Source organism: Dipodomys ordii, unplaced genomic scaffold, assembly GCF_000151885.1.
Source record: "Dipodomys ordii isolate 6190 unplaced genomic scaffold, Dord_2.0 Scaffold39, whole genome shotgun sequence".
Classification (NCBI taxonomy): Eukaryota; Metazoa; Chordata; class Mammalia; order Rodentia; family Heteromyidae; genus Dipodomys; species Dipodomys ordii.
Genome location: NW_012267255.1, coordinates 370491 through 389210, shown reverse-complemented (window position 1 = coordinate 389210; position 18720 = coordinate 370491). Strand labels below are relative to the sequence as shown.

The window sequence follows — 18720 nt, the reverse complement described above, 5'->3', positions numbered from 1 at the left end:
CTTCCTAATAACAACTCACTTAATATTGTCTTTTACAAAAAGTCACTGGAAAGCTTAGTATAAAATATAAACATACAGTCAGCTCCTAGCATTCTGGAATCAGTTCAAATATTCTTTGTGTATTGTGTATGTGTTGGAACTGGGGCTTGAACTCAGCGCCTCACACTTTTGCTTGGCTTTTTCCACTCAAAGCTAGTGCTCTACCACTTGAGCCACATCTATACCTCTATCCTATTATTCTGGTTAATTAGAAATAAGTTCCTAAGACTTGCCTGTCCTGGTTGGCTTCAAATCACAACCCTCAGATCTTAGCCTCCTGTAAGTAGCTAAGATTACAGGCATGAGCCACTATTCCTAGCTTTAAAATATTCTTTATACTGATTTTTTTTCGGGGGGGAGGGGTCGGTCGTGGGGCCTGAACTCTGGCCCTGGGCACTGTCCCTCAGCTCTTCAGCTCAAGGCTAGCGCTCTTCCACTTGCGCCACAGCGCCACTTCTTCTGCTTATGTGGTGGTGCTGAAGAATCAAACCAAGGGCCTCACACATGTGAAGCAAGCGCTCTACCACTGAGCCACCTTCCCAGCCCCTTTATTCTGATTTTCAACATTAAATAGATATCCAAAGAAAACTACAGAATTACTAGCTATCTTAGGTCTTGATATACTGATATTTGATCATGTAACTTTATGTTCAAAGATCACATAGTCTAGTACAGTACTATGTAACAGAAATATAAAACAAGCCACAAGTGCATGAATATCAGTTAAATACTTGTAGAATACAGATTTTATTAAAAAGTAAAAAAAAACCCATGTGAAATTACTTTTAATTTTATTACTTTTAATTTTTTTATTTAACCATTAAGTACAAGACATGATTATTATAGCATGTAATCAACATACAAATGATCAACCAGATTCTCTACTTCTTGTTTTTTAGTACTGAGGATTAAATTTGGGGTCTCTATCAAGGTTCTAATTCTTAAGCCATGTATGCTCCCTACTCCTTTTACTTTTTTATTTTAAAAGCATTCGTAAATGCTTTTTTAAAAAGTATTCGTAAAAGCATGTATTCGTTGTATACGGTGACATTTAACACATGTATACAATGTATTCCAACCAACCTCATTCCTTCTATTACTCTTCAACTATCACATTCCTCTTCCTTAAAATTAATTAAAATTAACAGATTTTTACTGTTTTATTTTCACACAAATAAACTAAATTGATTATATTCATTTCCATTTACCTTCTTCATCCCTTCTCTCAAACCCATGCCTCCATTCCCACTTCTACTCCCACCAGAGCCTGTTCTACTCATCCCTTTGCTTTTTTTCTCTCTCTCATTCTCTCTTTCCTTCCTTCCTTCTTTTTTTTGCCAGTCCTAGGGCTTGAACTCAGGGCTTTAACACCATCCCTGAGCTTCTTTTTGCTCACTCTTTTTGCTAGCACTCTACCATTTGAGCCACAGTGCCACTTCCAGCTTTTTCTGTTTAGGTGGTACTGGAAATTGAACCCAGGGCTTCATGCATACTAGGCAAACACTCTAGAACTAAGGCACATTCCCAGTCCCTTTTGCTTTTTCTAAGTTTTGTTTTTCCAGATATGATCTCACACTAACTTTGCCATGATCCTATGTCCGCCTCCTGAGCAGCTGGGAACAAAGATGTACACCATCATCATGCCTAGGTTGTTTTTTGAAATAGGGCCTCATTAATTTTTAGCCTAAGCTGGCCTCAAACTATGTCTCCTGTTTCCACTTTTGAAATAGCTAGGATTAAAGGCAGGTAACACGGTATTTGGCTCTTTAAATTCTTTTGGAAGGACTAAACCTTTGCAATCCAGTGTGTATTTTATACTTACATAATTTATCAATTCCGGGCTGGGAAGGTGGCTCAGTGGTAGAGCGCTTGCCTTGCATGCTTGAGGCCCTGGGTTCGATTCCTCAGCACCACATAAGAAAAAAAAAAAAAAGCCGGAAGTGGTGCTCTGGCTCAAGTGGTAGAGCTCTAGCCGTGAGCTGAAGAGCTGAGGGACAGTGCCCAGGCTCAGAGTTCAGGCCCCACGACCAGAGCAAAAAAAAAAATTTTTAAAGTTGTGGAAATAGCGCTATTCACATGTGTTCAGTTCGCATATACTTTCAAAGTAAAGAAACGTTCAGAGAAAAGAAACACAGGGAAATGAGAAATTTGCGATTTTCATTATGCTCTTTTAAAGTTTTTTTTCCTCATACGTTTAAAAAGAAAATATCTTAACTGGTCAGTCAGAAAGAAAGGAGTATTTGGCCTAAATGAAACATGAAGCTCCTAAGACAAGTATTACAAAGAAAAAAAAATAGTACAAGAGGTAAGGGAGGAAGAGAAGATACACTACTATTTAGCATATTTGTTTAGCTCTCCTATTGTTTGTAACTATAAACATTTCTTTCCATTTAAGTCAGTACCATATTTTAACTACAAATTATCTTTAGGTTTTATCTAGGAAGACACAATTAAATTGCTGCTTCTGGGCTCGGAATGTGGCTTAGTGGTACAATGTTTGCCTTGTATGCATGAAGCCCTGGGATCGATTCCTCAGTACCACATACACAGAAAAGACTAGAAGTGGCTTTGTGGCTCAAGTGGTAGAGTGCTAGCCTTGGGCAAAAGCAGCTCAGGGACAGTGCCCAGGCACATAGTTCAAGCTCCAGGAGTGGGAAAAAATAAATAAATAAATTGCTGCCGCCAAGAAGGTTTAAACAGGATTCAAACATTTAATTAGCAGCTACCAAAAATAAGTAGTTTATAAAAATTAGCCAACATATTCCATAGTATTCATTAATTACTATAAAACTAGGCCACTGACTGCCTCATTTCAAATACAAAGAGCCAAGATTACTGAATGCCTAAAACATTCATAGATTAGACTATATAATGAATAGATATATATAGGCGTGAAGTTTAATTTTAAGTGGATGAGTTGTGAGTTTTTAATATTTTTTTTGCCAGTCCTGAGATTTGAACTCAGAGGCCTTGGCACTGTCCCCGAGCTCTTTTTGCTCAAGGCTAGAGCTCTACCACTTGAGCCACAGTGCCATATCCGGCTTTTTCTCTTTATGTGGTACTGAGGAATCAAATCCAGGGCTTCATGCATGTTAGGTAAGCACTCTATCACTAAACCACATTCCCAGCCTGAGTTTTTAATATTTTTAAAGTTAATACATCAAGGTAAAATTTATGGAGACTTACATGTCATACTACTGCTTGAGTCATGAAGAATAAGAATGTAAAGACACAGTCCCTGCCCTCAAGAGGTTTACATGAAAAGTAATATAAAATAATACTTATTGCCTATGGTTGCTTTCACCAGATAGGGATAGATTTGAGTAGTTGCAACAGGCACTGCATGTCCTACAAAGTATTAAATATTTACAGTCTTGTTCCTTAACAGGAAATATTTACTGCCTCCTGCTTTATACAAAGTATATTTGATGGTGGGAAAGGGCAACTAAAAAAAGTATTAATACAATTTTATTACATCTGACAAAAAATTTTAAAACTCTAGTTTTTATTTTAATTTTACCCAGAAAATAAAATGTGTAGACTGATCCTCAACTTGGGTAAAGGGGGATATATTATTTGGGTGATAAGGTGAGATATTTATCAAAAAGTAGTAAATAGATTATAAAAAAACAAAGAAAGACTATTTTGCTCATTCATTAGTCCTGGTCATAAATTATGTTGGCCATTTTCCCAAATCAAATAAAGCCTGACAGTAGTCAATTCTCATTATTGCCCTTCTTGTTATTTATATTCCATTAAATTGCTGTGGATGCTGAATTAGCAAATTCTGAATCACTAACTCTAAGAAAAATGCAAAGTTAAGTTCCTGCCAGCTTCTGATCATATTTTTTATAAACCAATCAATACTTAACCTTTTATGTATTTCCGTTTAAAGATATATTATTGATTTACTGATATTAACTTATGGCTAACAGTATTACAACTCATACCTAAACATGAATATCTGATGTACAGCATTTTTACAAGTCACACTACAACCTGCTTATATGGAGGAATAACTAGATAATGCCCTGCACTTTGCTAGGAGTCCATTTTAAACAGTGAAATCACCCAGAAAAGCATACACACACACAAAATAATGTGTCATTAAATAAACTATGAAAAAGAAATCTGTTTACCATAAAAAAGCTGATACAAGAATGCTAACTCCTACCTTATTCACCCTCAGTGGGTTTGTAAGATTCAAATTGCTACTATAAACATGTATATCTGCAAATGACCCCAGATCACCTTCAGTATCAATTTGGAGGCAAAAATAAATCTTCATGAGTAGGCAAATTCATAAATATAGAACTGACAAGAAACAAAGATCTATTATATAGCTATGTGCCATTACTGTAAGTCTTTTAAATTAACTATGATCAGTTAAACTTTTGTTTCAGGGCAATAGTAATATTAAGAATTCAAGAGGTCTGGGGGGCATCTGCTTAGCAAACACAAGACCATGTGTCCATCAATCCTCTACAAACAATTCTCACCAAATCTACTACAAACAAAACAATAACAAAAATCAGGTACTAAATGTCTTGTCTTTGAAGTAACATTTGTTATTGTTAAAGCAACAAGGTTATATTTACATAAGTACTTTATCCTCTTCTCTATTCTAGGAATCCTTCATCTAGCTTACTTATGCTTTGAAACACACTGTCTAGCTGTGCTGTTTCCCATCTTGACTCAGGTTCTCTTGGATCCATACTTTTCTCCATCATTTTATTTTCTCTATCATTTATTATTCTCCATAGTTGTCTATGCCCCACCCACTGAGCTGTGACCTTCAGAAGAGTTCCTATTTTATCCCCCCTTTTTCCTTTCCTAGATCCAATGGAACCTGATCTTTATAGTAAACACACTGCTACTCAATGACTGTTACTGAGTAAATGAACCAAAGATAGAGTAAGATGACTATGATACAAAGAAATAAATAGGAAAATTTTAGTAAGTAACAATCTGTAAAACTGCCAACCGACTGGATATATACAAATTAGGATTTCGGATTTCTTAATTAACAAAGGTATGCACAGCTGTGTTACAAATCAAAGTAATAAATATAGGAATAACATGTTTGGAAGGAATCTTAAGCATTATGAATATACCTATGGGTCTATTAATACCCCTTCACCTACTTCTATTAGGAAAGAATATTGCTTGGTAGTTTGGTGATGGCTCATGCCTGTAATCCTAGCTCCTCAGGAGGCTAAGATCTGAGGATCACAATTCAAAGCCAGGCCAGGCAAACAAATGCAAGAGACTTTTACCTCTAACCACCAAAAAGCCTGAAGCAAATCTATGGCTCAAGTGGTAGAGCAGTGGTCTTGAGCCTAAAAAGTTAAAGGGCAACACTCTGGCCCTGCATTCAAGCCCAAGTACTTGCATGTGTGGTACACACACGCATGCACATGTACACACATGCATGCACGTGCACACACACGCACACACCATATATATACATACACATATGTCCATTTTGTTTTAGAAGTATATATAATATATATGTGTATGTAACATATAATAATCATATATATAATAAATATATGTATATATATTGTCTGCATGTCTCAGTATTACCTGTTTCTCTGGCTAAGTCTCCCAATTAAATTTGAGACCATATTTTTACATTTTTAACCTCCCCCCAAATAATATTCAATTGAATTAAATACAGATGAAGAAGTCTATGGTACAAAAATTCTAAAGTGGAACTTAGAAATCTCAGCTGGAGATAAAAGGTTTAGAAAGGATCATAATACAAGTGGTATTTTAAAGCAAAGAAATTATTTTGGAAAAGAATTAATGGAGAACTTTGAGATGATCAGCATTTAAGAAACCTATCAATCAAGAGAAGATAATAGAGAGTAAGTCACTAGAGACCAACTAGGTAAACCAATCATTCCTATTTTCTTTCTAGCTATCAGTTATCTTAAATTTCTTTCAGGAATAGAGGAATGAACTCTAGAAATAAGTAAATATATTACATATACCTACATAAAATAATTGCTGAAGTGATATCATAAAGACAAACCTTGATGCCAAGAGTAGGAGTTGAGAAGAGCAAAAGGAAATCAAGATATATATTTATAACATTGAAGGCAAGAGGATGATAAATTCCAAGTATATAGACGCTGTCAATTTTGTCTTACCAAAAACAAAAAAAAGTGAACATAGGGTGTTTGATAAGAATGGTGACAGTGTGACAAAGCAATTATAGGAAGTACAAAAGAAACTGAGAAGTAAAGAATTACTAACTTTCACGTGGACGCAGCTGAAATAACATGATTCTTATTTATTTCTTCACGAATATCTTAATTATTTTATTATACTATATATCAGGTACACCTTTATAGGTTCTTCTAGTTGTTTTTGTGCCAATACTGGGGCTTGAACTAAGGACCTCTCTCTCTCACTTTGCTTTTTAGCTCAAGGCAATACTATCTACCACTTGAGCTACACTTCAAATTCCTGCTTCTTTTTGTTTTGTTTTGTTTTTGGGTCTGGTTGTGGGGCCTGAACTGTTGGCCCTGGGCACTGTCCCTCAGCTCTTCAGCTCAAGGCTAGCGCTCTACCACTTGAGCCACAGCACCACTTCTGGCTTTTTTCTTTTTGCTTATGTGGTGCTGAGGAATCAAACCCAGGGCCTCATGCATGCAAGGCAAGCGCTCTACCACTGAGCCACCTTCCCAGCCCCCAACTTCCTGCTTCTTGATGGTTAACTGGAGGTAAGTATTTCACAGACTTTTCTGCCTGGGCTGACTTTGAATGCGATCCTCAGGTCTCAGCTTCCAGAGTACCTAAGATTATATACTTTTGAGGCACCAGCACCTCACCCCTTTCTAGATTCTGGGATATAGTATAAATATAAATCCATGCCTCACGCTTGTTGTATTCTAGAGTAAGGCAAGTAAAATTTAAATTTTTCTCTTAGTTAATTGTGTTGGATGGTGACAGAATCTAAGAAAAATAAGACAAGGAAATAGGATTTAGATGGGGTAGTCAGAAATATCTTCACAGAGAAAATGAAGTGGGGAAAACCAGATCAAATAGAAAAAAAAAAAGTCAAATTTTCAAAAGCCCGGAAATGAGTGAATTCCACTCTCCCTTGATAACTGCAAGATGGCTAGTACAGCTGGATCAGAATGCTGGACAATGTACAACCCTCTAGGGTCACTAAACACTTTTTAACTTGCATTCTGAGGGAAAATAAAGAATTTTATGCAGAAGAAAGAATTCTAAAGGGAAAATAAAGAATTTTATGCAGAAGAATTTTATGGAGTTTGGCTTCAATATTAAGAATAATGTGGGGAAAGTTGGTGGGAAAGGTGGTTTAGACCATAATGTAGCAATGGAGGAAATGAGAAATGGTCAATTGCTAGCTTTATGTTTGAAAACTACAGATAGTTGTCAGAATTTCCTGAAGATTCAGATGTAGTACATGACAGAAATCAATAATGACACCAAGGTCATTCAGTTTCAGCAAACAGACAAGATAATTGTAATTTACTAAAATAGAGAACCAATAGGGAGGAAGATGGGGGATTCAACACTGTAAATAGAAAGCTTAAGATGCATGGGACTTTGCACATATAATTGTAACCCTCTGTATGGTATTTTCACAATTAAAAAAAAAGATGCATGGGTATTTTCTTATTATGTAATGGTTTTCAATTCTTGTGGTTAAACACATGGATAGAGTAATCTCATTTAATTTGTATAACAATGCTTAAGTTGTCAAGAGCAAACAGACACCAAAAAGGAAAAACAACTTGCCAAGGTCTTTAAAATAATGATGAATTAAAATTCACCAATCTCTAGACTATCTGAACCAATAGATAGCTGTGAATTAAGAGTAGACACAATTGAAATGCAGAAAGGAGCAGGAGTTAAGAACTAGTGAAGTGGGCTGGGTATGTAGCTTAGTGGGAGAGTGCTTGCCTTGCATGCATGAAGCCCTGGGTTTGATTCCTCAGTACCACATACACAGAAAAAGCCAGAAGTGGCACTGCGGTTCAAGTGGTAAAGTGCTAGCTTTGAGCAAAAGAAGCTCGAGGACAGTGCCCAGGTCTAGAGTTCAAGTCTCAGGACTGGCCAAAAACAAAAAACAAAACAAGTGAAATGACAAAGAGTTAAGATTAGAAGAAACAAGACTTTTATAAAAATGAAATCTTAAAGAGAGGAAAAAACCACGATAGTACTTGGTAAACAAGCTAAATAGTAAAGAAGTTTTCTTGGGTGGATAAAGCTAGCTAAATGCAGTCTGTGGTCTTACCAACATTGTATTTTGACTGGTCAAGGATTAATGCACTAAATCCTTAATAACATATACTATGTGGCTTGGAATAAGTGATGACTAAAATAGACATGATGTCCTAAGGAGTTCATATTCAAGAGTGAAGGGCAATAAACAAACAACCATGATGTAATTTGGGGCCAGCACTAGAGGCACTCAGTGCTATAGGAGCTAAAATGGAAGTCCCTCTTTGTGACTTACTCAGCAACCTGAAGCCTTTACTCCAGGTTCGTAACAGAACACAAGTATTAGAATGACAACCAGGATGACAATGGCCATCATTCATCAAGTTATTTCAAATAGGAAACTAAGAAATAGTTAATAAATGATCTATCTGACCATTAAGCTTTTCCCATTCCTCTTTTTTAATCTATTGTCTAATAAACTAATGTTTGTTAGTTTGTATGCAGTAACTCCTGATTTCATTCAGCATTCACAGAGTAGAACATAATGCTCCATGAAGATCAGATATTTATTGTTTACTAATGTATCTTCAGCACCTAGCACAATGCTCAACATTTTAATGAGATTGAATAAATGAAAAGTAGTATTATATGCCAGACATATTAATTCCAAAGTGAGAGAGAGGGAGTGCATCATTTAGCCAATGCTGGGGCTCACACCAGTAATCCTAGCTACTCAGGAGACTGAGATCTGAGAATTGCCCCTGGTAGCCAGCCAGGGCAGTAAAGTCAACAAGGTGAGACTCTTACCTCCAATTAACCACTCAAAAACAAGTGGCTCAAGTGGTAGAGCTCTATCCTTAAGTACAAAGTGGTTCAACAGCAGCACCCAGGCCCTGAGTTCAAGCCCCACAACTGAAAAAAAAAAAAAAAAAGGTATATCATTTAAGCTTCATTGAAAATCTTTTTTTTTTTTTTTTTTTAGTGCTGAGGACCAAATTCAGAGACTTGAACTTGCTAGGCAAGTGTTTTTTCCACTGAGCTAAATCTGCAATCCCCAATGAAAATCATTTGATCTTTATATAGAAGTACATAGTTAAGGAGCAAACAAAGTTTTAAAGGATCAAAGTACAAGTTAAGCCAGGCTCAGCCTGTAACCTTAGTTCAACCGGAGGTTGAGATCTGAGGATCCTGGTTCAAAGGCAGCCCGAGCAGAAAAGTCTGTGAGACACAACCCTCCCCCTCTTCTCCTCCTCTCCCCACCCTTATCTCCAATTATCCATCAGAAAACCGGAAGTGTCTCAAAGCATTAGAGCCCGAGCCATGAGCAAAAGAGCTCAGGGTCCACTCCAAGGTTCATATCCCACATCCCACCAGCTGTCTGATATAAAAGGAGTTCATGTTGAGCTCCACATTTTTTTTTGGGAGGGGGGGAGGTGTCGGTCTGGGGCTTTAGGAGCCTGGGCAGTGTTCTGAGATAAAAATAAAAACAGGGCTGGGAAGTTGGCTTAGTGGTAGAGTGCTTGCCTTGCATTCATGAGGCCCTGGGTTCGATTCCTCAGCACCACATAAGCAGAAAAAAAAAAAAAAGCTGGAAGTGGCACTGTGGCTCAAGTGGTAGGTAGAGTGCTAGCGTTGAGCTGAAGAGCTAAGGGACAGTGCCCAGGCCCAGAGTTCAGGCCCCATGACCAGATCCAAAAAAATAAAATAAAATAAAAAATAAAATAAAAACAAACACTACCATCATGAAAAGTTATTTCTGTATCTTTAGTTGCTACAATTAGACAATGTAGCATAAATTACTGATAAATCATAGAAAATCCAGATGTTTTGTCTAAAAGATTTAACTCATTTTTCCTCTCAAGTACATGGCCCTTCAAATGTATTTTAAAACTGAAACAAGACTATCAGCTTACATGAAGCAACATAAAAGGGACCAATGCTGGTGGCTCATGCCTGTAATCCTAGCTACTTAAGAGGCTGAAATCTGAGGATCATGGTTTTAGAGCCAGACTGGGCATATAAATCTGTGAGACTCTAAAATAATCAGGGAAATGCAGAGATGGAGACATCACTCCTGAGCAAGTAGGCCCAAATGCAAGGCTCTGAGTTCAAACCCCATACCACCAAAAATAAAAAAGCTTGAAATAGCTGATATCAAGCTTTGACCCTTCAGATGTCAACCTCCAAAGTATCTTAAATTACAGGCCTAAGCCGCCCCACCAACATGAAGCTTAATTAAGCATATTTTAAAACAAATTTTTTCTCAATCAACTGGAAGTTCTTTAGTTTTGTGGTGGTAAGGATCAAACCCAGGACTTCATGCATGCTGGGCAAACATTCTACTACTGAGCTACATTCTCAGCTCCCATATTAAGCTTTTACTAACATAAAAATATTAAACAATACTGGGAAACAGTCATAAAGCAGCCCTCTTTTATTTATTCATTTGCTTAATTGCTATTTTTTATTTATATTTTTGGAATTATTAGGGTTGGAACTCAGGGCCTTTTGCCTGGAGCAGTCCTCTTTTAACAGAAGAGCAGGGAAAGATGAGGACAAGATCTATGTGTTCAGAAGACTTACTATAATCTAGCCAGTAAGCAACACTTAGAGCTTTTTGTACAAAAGAAGCTTTTTCAAACTTTGAAAACATAAAACTATATAGTTCATTTTTTTTAAAGGGGGCAGATTCCTCAAAATACTGTTCAGAAGAGCTCAAATATCTATATATTGACAGTTCTTGAAAAAACAACCACTGTCACAGCCTTGGTTATAAACACTTGAAAGGGTCTTGTTAAAATAAAAAATTTAACATATTTGGGCATGTAGCTCAGTGGCAGGACTCTTGCTTAGTGTGTAGGAGGACTTGGATTTTGATCCCCAACACTGGAGGAAAAAAAAAATACAAAACAGCTTTGGCGACTTAAAATTTTAGTTCTGGTTGCCAGTGGCTCACACTTGTAAGCTTCCCTACTCAGGAGGGACAGGAATTAGGAGGTTCCTGATTTGTGACCAGACCAGGCAAAAAGTTCACAGAACACACTTTCCCCATCTCTACCATATATGGAATGTATCTGTCAATCTAGGAAGCTAAGACTGGGAGGACTGTAGCTCCAAGTCACCCTGGACATATACTCAAGAACCCATCTCAATCAACAGCTGGATGTAGTGGTGTGCATTTATCATCCTAGCTACTCCGGAACAATAAATAGGTGGATCCTGTTCCAGGGTAACTGGGGCATATATACATATTCAAAAAGTAAGAAAGTCAGGTGCCAGAGGCTCATGCCTATAAACCTAGCTACTCAGGATGCTGAGATCTGAGGATAATGGTTCAGAGCCAGCCAGAGCAGACAAAAATCAGTGAGACTCATCTCCATTTAATAAGCAAAAAGCTGGAAGCAGAGGTGTAGCACAAACGGTAGAGGGCCAGCATTGGATGAAAAAGCCAAACAAAAGCACAAGTCCTAGAGTTTAAGCTCCAGTACCAAATTGAAAAAGAAAAAGAACAAAGGCATACTAGGGGCAGCCCTCCAGTGGTATAGGGTCTGCCTAAGCAAATTCCAAGTTCAACCTCCTATACCACCAAAATGATAATAATACATATATATATATACATATATATATATACACACACACACACACAGAATGTGTGTTATTTGAGCAGTGATTCATAAATTCATTTCATAAATTACTTCTAAACTGAAAGAGTTGAGAGTGGCTTCCACAGGATTAACACAGAAGGAAAAGAAAATGTTGACTGGTTAAGGAGGAACAGAAGCCATATTAGTATCGTTTCATGGAAATTCCTAGAGGTTAGTTTGTGGTTTCTGATATAAGAACCAAGGATGCAAAAGCCACAGAATGTAATGTCTTCACATTTACTGTGTACATATACAAATATGTATGCATTATTATCAGAAGTGATACAAACTGAACCTACAGCCTCAAACATACTTGCCAAGTGCTCTACTACTGAGCTATACCTCCAGCCTCCATTTAATTATTGTTAATTCTTAAATTACCTTTAAGTAGTTGTACAAAAGGGTTTCAATTCAACATGTCAATCTGGATCAGTGTTAGTCTTTCCATCACTCTCCCCACATCTATTCTCTCATTTAATTAAGCAAAAATCTGACAGTTTTCTAGAGTAGTTATATCTCCACAGTTTTTTTTTTTTTTTTTTGGTCGGCGTGGGGCTTGAACTCTGGGCCTGGGCGCTGTCCCTCAGCTCTTCAGCTCAAGGCGAGCGCTCTACCACTTGAGCTACAGCGCCACTTCCGGTTTTCTGGTGATTTATTGGAGATAGGAGTCTCACGGTCTCTCCTGCCCGGGCTGGCTTTGAACCGCGATCCTCAGATCTCAGCCTCCTGAGTAGCTAGGATTACAGGTGTGAGCCACCAGCGCCCGGCATCTCCACAGTTTTGTTGGGTATTTTTGTTACTGTTGTTTGGTTTGTAAAAGAAGCTCACTACAAAAGAATTTGGTCTCAAACCTCTGATTCTCATGCTTCTACTTCTAAAATGATGGTATAACGTAAGTGTACACCTAGGCTCTGAATGGTGGTCTGTATTTCAGGATTAACCTAGGAAGCCTTCATTAAAGATTCTAATACAAGGGCTGGAAAGATGGCTCAGTGGTAGAGCGCTTGCCTTGCATGCATGAGGCCCTGGGTTCGATTCCTCAGCACCACAAAGAAAAAAAAAGCCAGAAGTGGCACTGTGGCTCAAGTGGTAGAGCGTTAGCTTTGAGCTGAAGAGCTGAGGGACAGCGCCCAGGCCCAGAGTTCAGGCCCCAGGTCAGGACCCCAGCCCCCCAAAAAAAGATACTAATACAAGGGCTGGGAAGGTGGCTCAGTGGTAGAGTTCTTACCTTGAATGAATGAGGCCCTGGGTTCGATTCCTCAGTAACACATACGCAGAAAAGCTGGAAGTGGTGCTGCGGCTCAAGTGGTAGAGTGCTAGCCTTGAGCTGAAGAGCTCAGGGGTAGCATCCAGGCCGAGTTCAGCCCCCATAACCAAAAAAAAAAAGATTCTAATACAGACCAATAGAGAGAATAGAGCTTGTGACTAACCCTTCTTCTTCTTTTTCCTTCCAGTGCTAGGGATTAAACTCAGGGTCTTGTACGGACAGGCTAAGCACTCTACTACGGAAATACACTTCTAGCACCTTCCTGCATTTTTAATTCTTGGGGGGGGGCGTGTTATTAGGGTTTAAACTCAGGGCATCACACTAGTTGGCTTGCTTGATAAGCTGGCAATCTACCACTAGAGCTACAGCTCCAGTCCTATTTTCTTGCTGCTAAGGGGGATGGAGTAGCGTGAACTTTGCCCAGGTTAGCCTTGAATTGCTATCCCTCAGGATCTCAGGCTAAGTAGCGAGGATTACAACATGAGCCCCGGAGCCTAGGTCCTACCTTCAAAGCTTTTTTTTTTTTTAAAAAAAAAAAAAAAGCTCTCTGTTGCTAAGGTAGACAATGCAGACAACCACTAAGATCACTGGAATAGGTTAGGTTTTACACACATGTGTACACACACATACACACAATTACACGTGTGGTACCAGAGATGCAACATAGGCCCTTGTACCATGTTAGACAAAATGTTCTTCCACCGAGTTCTATTTCTTATCCTAAAAAAATGACTTAAGGAGTTATAAGATAAATGTGATAAAAGAACTGATAATATTCAAGTAGGAAAAACTTTTTTATATTAAAAAATGAAGTAATCGTAACAGGAAGATAGCTATAAAAATTTACCCTGTTATTTTTTTATTTTCTTACTCAAAATTATATACAGTGCTAGGGATTGAACTCAGGACCTTGTGCATACTAGGCAAGTGTATTACCAATGTCTTCAATTCCTAAAAGTTCTTTAATAGGTGTAACTATAAAAAAATATCAGGGGCCAGGAAGGTGGCTCAGTGGTAGAGTGCTTGCCTTGCATGCATGAGGCCTTGGGTTCAATTCCTCAGCATCACATAAGCAGAAAAAAGCCAGAAGTGGTGGTATGGCTCAAGTGGTAGAGCGCTAGCCTTGAGCTGAAGAGCTAAGGGGCAGCACCCAGGCCCAGAGTTCAGGCCCCACAATCGACCAAAAAAAAAAAAAAATCAGCTGGCTAGTTAGCTAATCTCTCAGAGCATAATTCATCAATTCTAGATTATCAGCTATGATATGCCTTTTAAGAGATTTACATTGAAAATAATACTTAGTCAAGAAAAAAATCTGATAATCATCAGATTTAATAAATTTAGAAGAATCAGCAGAGTACAAATATGTGAATTCAGAAAATATATTTAGCTTAAGAAAGTCATCATTAGTTTTCCATAATTGATGCTAAAGGATTCTGAATTGTACTAAAACTATTTGAATATAGCTGTTGAGAATGTATTACACAGATTATCCTTTCTTGTACATAGAAATGTCTACTTGAACAGCACTTTATAATTTCTGAAGAGCTCAAATCATTGGATCCCAAGGCAGGTAATGATCTCTACAGGGATAGAAATCTAAGACAAGGCCCAAGCCCAAAGTTAAATCCAACTAAATACACACACACACTTTTTTTTTTTTGGTGGGTCGGTCATCGGGCTTGAACTCTGGGCCTGAACACTTTCCCTGAGCTCTTCAGCTCCAGGTGAGTGCTCTACCACTTGAGCCACAGCGCCACTTCTGGTTTTCCAGTGGTTAATTGGAGGTAAGAGTCTCACGGACTTTCCTGCCCAAGTTGGCTTTGAACCATGATCCTTAGATCTCAGGCTCCTGAGTAGCTAGGATTACACGAATGAGCTACCAGCGCCTGGCAAAAACCAACCACAATTTAAAGCTAGTGTTTTGGGTTTTTCTTAAACATTAATTCTTTCACAACATAGTTCCAAGACTATGCAGGCTAGAATAAATACCCAGAGTTCTAGGTATACTGATATGGTAGAGACAAAGTCCCTGCTCTCCAGCTTATATATTTTTTTTGGGGGGGTCCGGTCGTGGGGCCTGAACTCTGGGCCTGGGCGCTGTCCTCAGCTCTTCAGCTCAAGGCTAGCGCTCTACCCCTTGAGCCACAGCGCCACTTCCGGCTTTTTTTTATGTGGTGCTGAGGAATCGAACCCAGGGCCTCAGGCATGCAAGGCAAGCGCTCTACCACTGAGCCACCTTCCCAGCCCCTCCAGCTTATATTCTTAATGGAAGAGGGACATAAAAATGGAAACATGGAGAACACAAAACAATTCCATGTGAATGCTATAAAGCAAAAATGGTAATCAGATAGTCATTGGAAAGTAGCAAGAGGTCTAAGGAGATAGTATTTGAATATGACACATCATACTTAAGAACACCTATAAAAGCATCACAGGCCAAGGAATAAGCAAGTATAAAAAGTATCAGAGGCAAGACCTTAGATAGAAAGTTGACCAAAACAGCCGAGGACAAATCTTGAAAGACAATGGTGTGATTAAGTGGAGCTGTTAGGCCATTTGAAAAGTAGGATTTATAGTGTAATTGGAAATACATGAGAGAAGAACTGATTTGTTTTCAAAAAATTATTAAGCTTCTGTATGGGGAATGGATTACTGTAATACAATAAAAAAAAACAGGCACTCAAGCTTCTTTTCCTTAGAAAATACTCCTATACAATGGGTACATGGGGGCTTGTTACTTATGAAACTTTATATATTATATACATTTAGATACAAATTTTCTTGAAAGGTAAACTGTAGAAAACAGAAACTAGAAGATGTAACAATCCCAGAGTGAAATGACAGTAAATTGGGTCAGGATGTGGTTTAAAAGTAATGGAATTTAAGATTATTAGCTGGATGACAGTGGCTCATGCCCCTAATTCTAGCTACTCAGAAGGCTGAGATCTGAGGATCTCAGTCTGAAGCAGTCTTCCAATTAACCAACAAAAACACTAGACTGGAAGTATGGCTAGTCTTGAACAAGCAAATCAACCACACTAAGACCCTTGAGTTCAAGCTGTAGTTCAGGCACAAGATACATACTAGCAGGCTGGAGGCTTGGATCAATTGGTTGACTGCTTGATGTGGAAATGCAAAGTTTTCAAAACCCATAACCACCAAAACAAAACACAAACAAACAAAAAACAACAGATACATTGTTGTCTGACTGAAGAGAGAGAAATCAAGGATAACTAGTGAATCTCAATGAGAAGTTACTAGGTGCGTATGTTTGAAGTCATGTTTTGGTTTTCACAACTACCTGGTAGAGGACAAAAAGGATGCTACTAGCACTTGTGGATAGATCCCAAAGATGCTGCCAAGCATGCTAGAATGCACAGTTGCATAATAAAATAACAATACTGTTGAGGCTGAGAAATCCTAGTCTAGAATTATTTCAATGGTTTCTATTCTATAATGTTCCTATTTCCAGGAAAATATACAAAAAAAAAAAAAAGAAATAGAGGTTCTATCTATATTTAGGAAAAAAACATACCATATTATTTAAGGGCAGATTATATCATTCTGTAGTAAATCATGCTGGTTATGAGACGAGTGTTATCAATTTAATTAATAAAAGGCAAAAGTTCAACTGCTGATCATAAATTGTTAGGCACATTTTATCCAAATACCGTTTAAAGGTCAGTTTAGCAATACACTCAAACTTTTAAGCTTTTGTAAATATAGCTATAATTACATGTCATCCAACAAATTACTTTTCTACGAAAATGTAAAGGGATTGCTACAAACACTGGAAGTGATGGCGAGAGATGGAAATAGTGTAAGTTGATTACAAGACAAATCACGGGCCATTTTGTACGTACAAGCTTATGCCATTTACACAGCTGCGTTACATAGGGCCTTGACCATACGGGCACATGAAAGGTTACGAGGAACACTGAAGTTCCCTCTACGACTAGCAATAGGTAAACTGCCTTTTTAGACTCATTCCCAGGAGACAAAAATCCTCCAAGGTGAGCAAGGCTCATGTTTACCTCTGTTAACTACATAGAAAGCATTTGTGGGAAAGGAGGGGGAAATCACTACGATCTACTTAACTTATGAGCCGAATAATAAAGCTAAGTATCCTAATTCCTCCCTGGAACTGCTATGATTACGATTATATTACAAAGGCCCCGGGAGGACATGTCTGAAATCATTTGGCAAATACAGTACATAACAGAAATGGCCACCCAGGAGGGGGGAAAAAAAAATCCTTCCATCCATTTGGGTATCCAGCCACCAAGTCACTGCTGGTCAAGCAAACGATTGCTGCTTTGAACCCCGCGGACGGCGACGTCCTGCGGCCCGGTCCGACCGACGCCGATCTCAGGCCACCGCGTTTAACACCCAGCAAGTTTCCTCCGGTCGGCTCGCCCACCTTCGCTCAAACAAAAACTACACACGCAGCTCCAGACCCGACAGCGGCCCAGGCTGGCGACAAATCCACACCGCCGACCGTCTACACGTAGAACACAGGGGCAACTTTACTACCCTGGAAATCATGCTGGGCTCCCACTAGGCCAGGCAGACGTTTCCCGGAGCATCACGCGGCGCCCGGGCGCGCTTCCCTCAGGCCGGGCCGCGGCGCCCTCGAGACTCTGTTGCGTGGCCGTCACGCCCGCCGGCGTCAAGCCCTGCCCTACGGGTACACAAAAGGACCCTGCCGGACAAGCCTTCCGCACTCTCTCCCCGAGGCGGCGACCGGTAAGGAACAGCGATGCCTGTTCTCTGCCAGCTTTCCGCCACCCAAGCCCGGACGCCGTATCCGCGCCAGCCTCACCCGCCAACTCAAAAGACACCATTAGCCAACCTCACCGACCCCCCCCCTCCACCCCAACCCAACCCCGACAACACGCGGAGAGGAGGCGCCCGGGGAAGCCGTCCTCTCGCGAGATCTTAACCCAACCCTCGCGATATTCGGCCTCGCCTCTTCCCCCCCTCCCCCCGCCCCTTTTTTTTTTTGTCCCTCCCTCGATCCCTGCTCCTAATTATCTCTTTAATATCTCTTTATCTTCCAGCCCCTCCTTCCTGACCTCTCCTTCCCTCCCTCCCTCCCTCTCTCCCTCCCTCCTCCAAGCCCGTCCAACCATCACACCGCTATACCCCCGCCCCTTTTTTTTTTTCTCCCTTCTTCCCTCCCTTTTATTCAATTCCACTCCCGTCTCCACCTCCACCCCAGCGCGGTTACCTCAGAAACCTCGCGGGATTTCCGTGTTCCATTCCCCGCCCCTTTACGGCACGATGGTCGCGCAAGAATGTGATAGATCCTCGACGGCCGCCATTTTCTTTCTTTCTTAGCAGTTAGCAGAAAGGCGATCTCCGCGAAGGGGGCGGCGGGCGGCTACGGGCGTGTGACCATGGCAGACTACTCGACGGTGCCTCCACCCTCCTCCGGCTCGGCTGGCGGCGGCGGCGGGGGCGGCGGCGGCGGCGGCGTGAACGATGCTTTCAAAGATGCGTTGCAGCGAGCCCGGCAGGTGAGTGCGGACCGCGCGGCGGGTTCCCGCGGGCTCCCGGCGATCG

The 18720-nt window shown here is 39.8% G+C and overlaps 2 protein-coding genes across 12 annotated transcripts in view; one reads left to right on the top strand and one right to left on the bottom strand.

Moving 5' to 3' along the window:
- Nucleotides 1-18439, bottom strand: part of Dnajb4 (DnaJ (Hsp40) homolog, subfamily B, member 4) — a 51410-nt gene extending 32971 nt beyond the window's left edge. For 2 of the 5 annotated variants that reach the window (XM_013018284.1, XM_013018285.1), the window contains exon 1: nt 17689-17930. The gene's annotated coding sequence lies outside the window, so the exon portion shown is untranslated. Of the gene's footprint in view, nt 1-1861; nt 1879-16239; nt 16258-17688; nt 17931-18385 lie in introns of those variants that run through there. The other 3 variants (XM_013018286.1, XM_013018287.1, XM_013018288.1) reach the window with 3 other exon arrangements.
- Nucleotides 18368-18720, top strand: part of Fubp1 (far upstream element (FUSE) binding protein 1) — a 31338-nt gene continuing 30985 nt past the window's right edge. For 6 of the 7 annotated variants that reach the window (XM_013018276.1, XM_013018275.1, XM_013018278.1 and 3 more), the window contains exon 1: nt 18453-18674. In XM_013018276.1, the coding sequence (XP_012873730.1) occupies nt 18555-18674 (120 nt within the window). In that variant the 5' untranslated portion in view covers nt 18453-18554. Of the gene's footprint in view, nt 18675-18720 lie in introns of all 7 variants that reach the window. The other variant, XM_013018280.1, reaches the window with a different exon arrangement.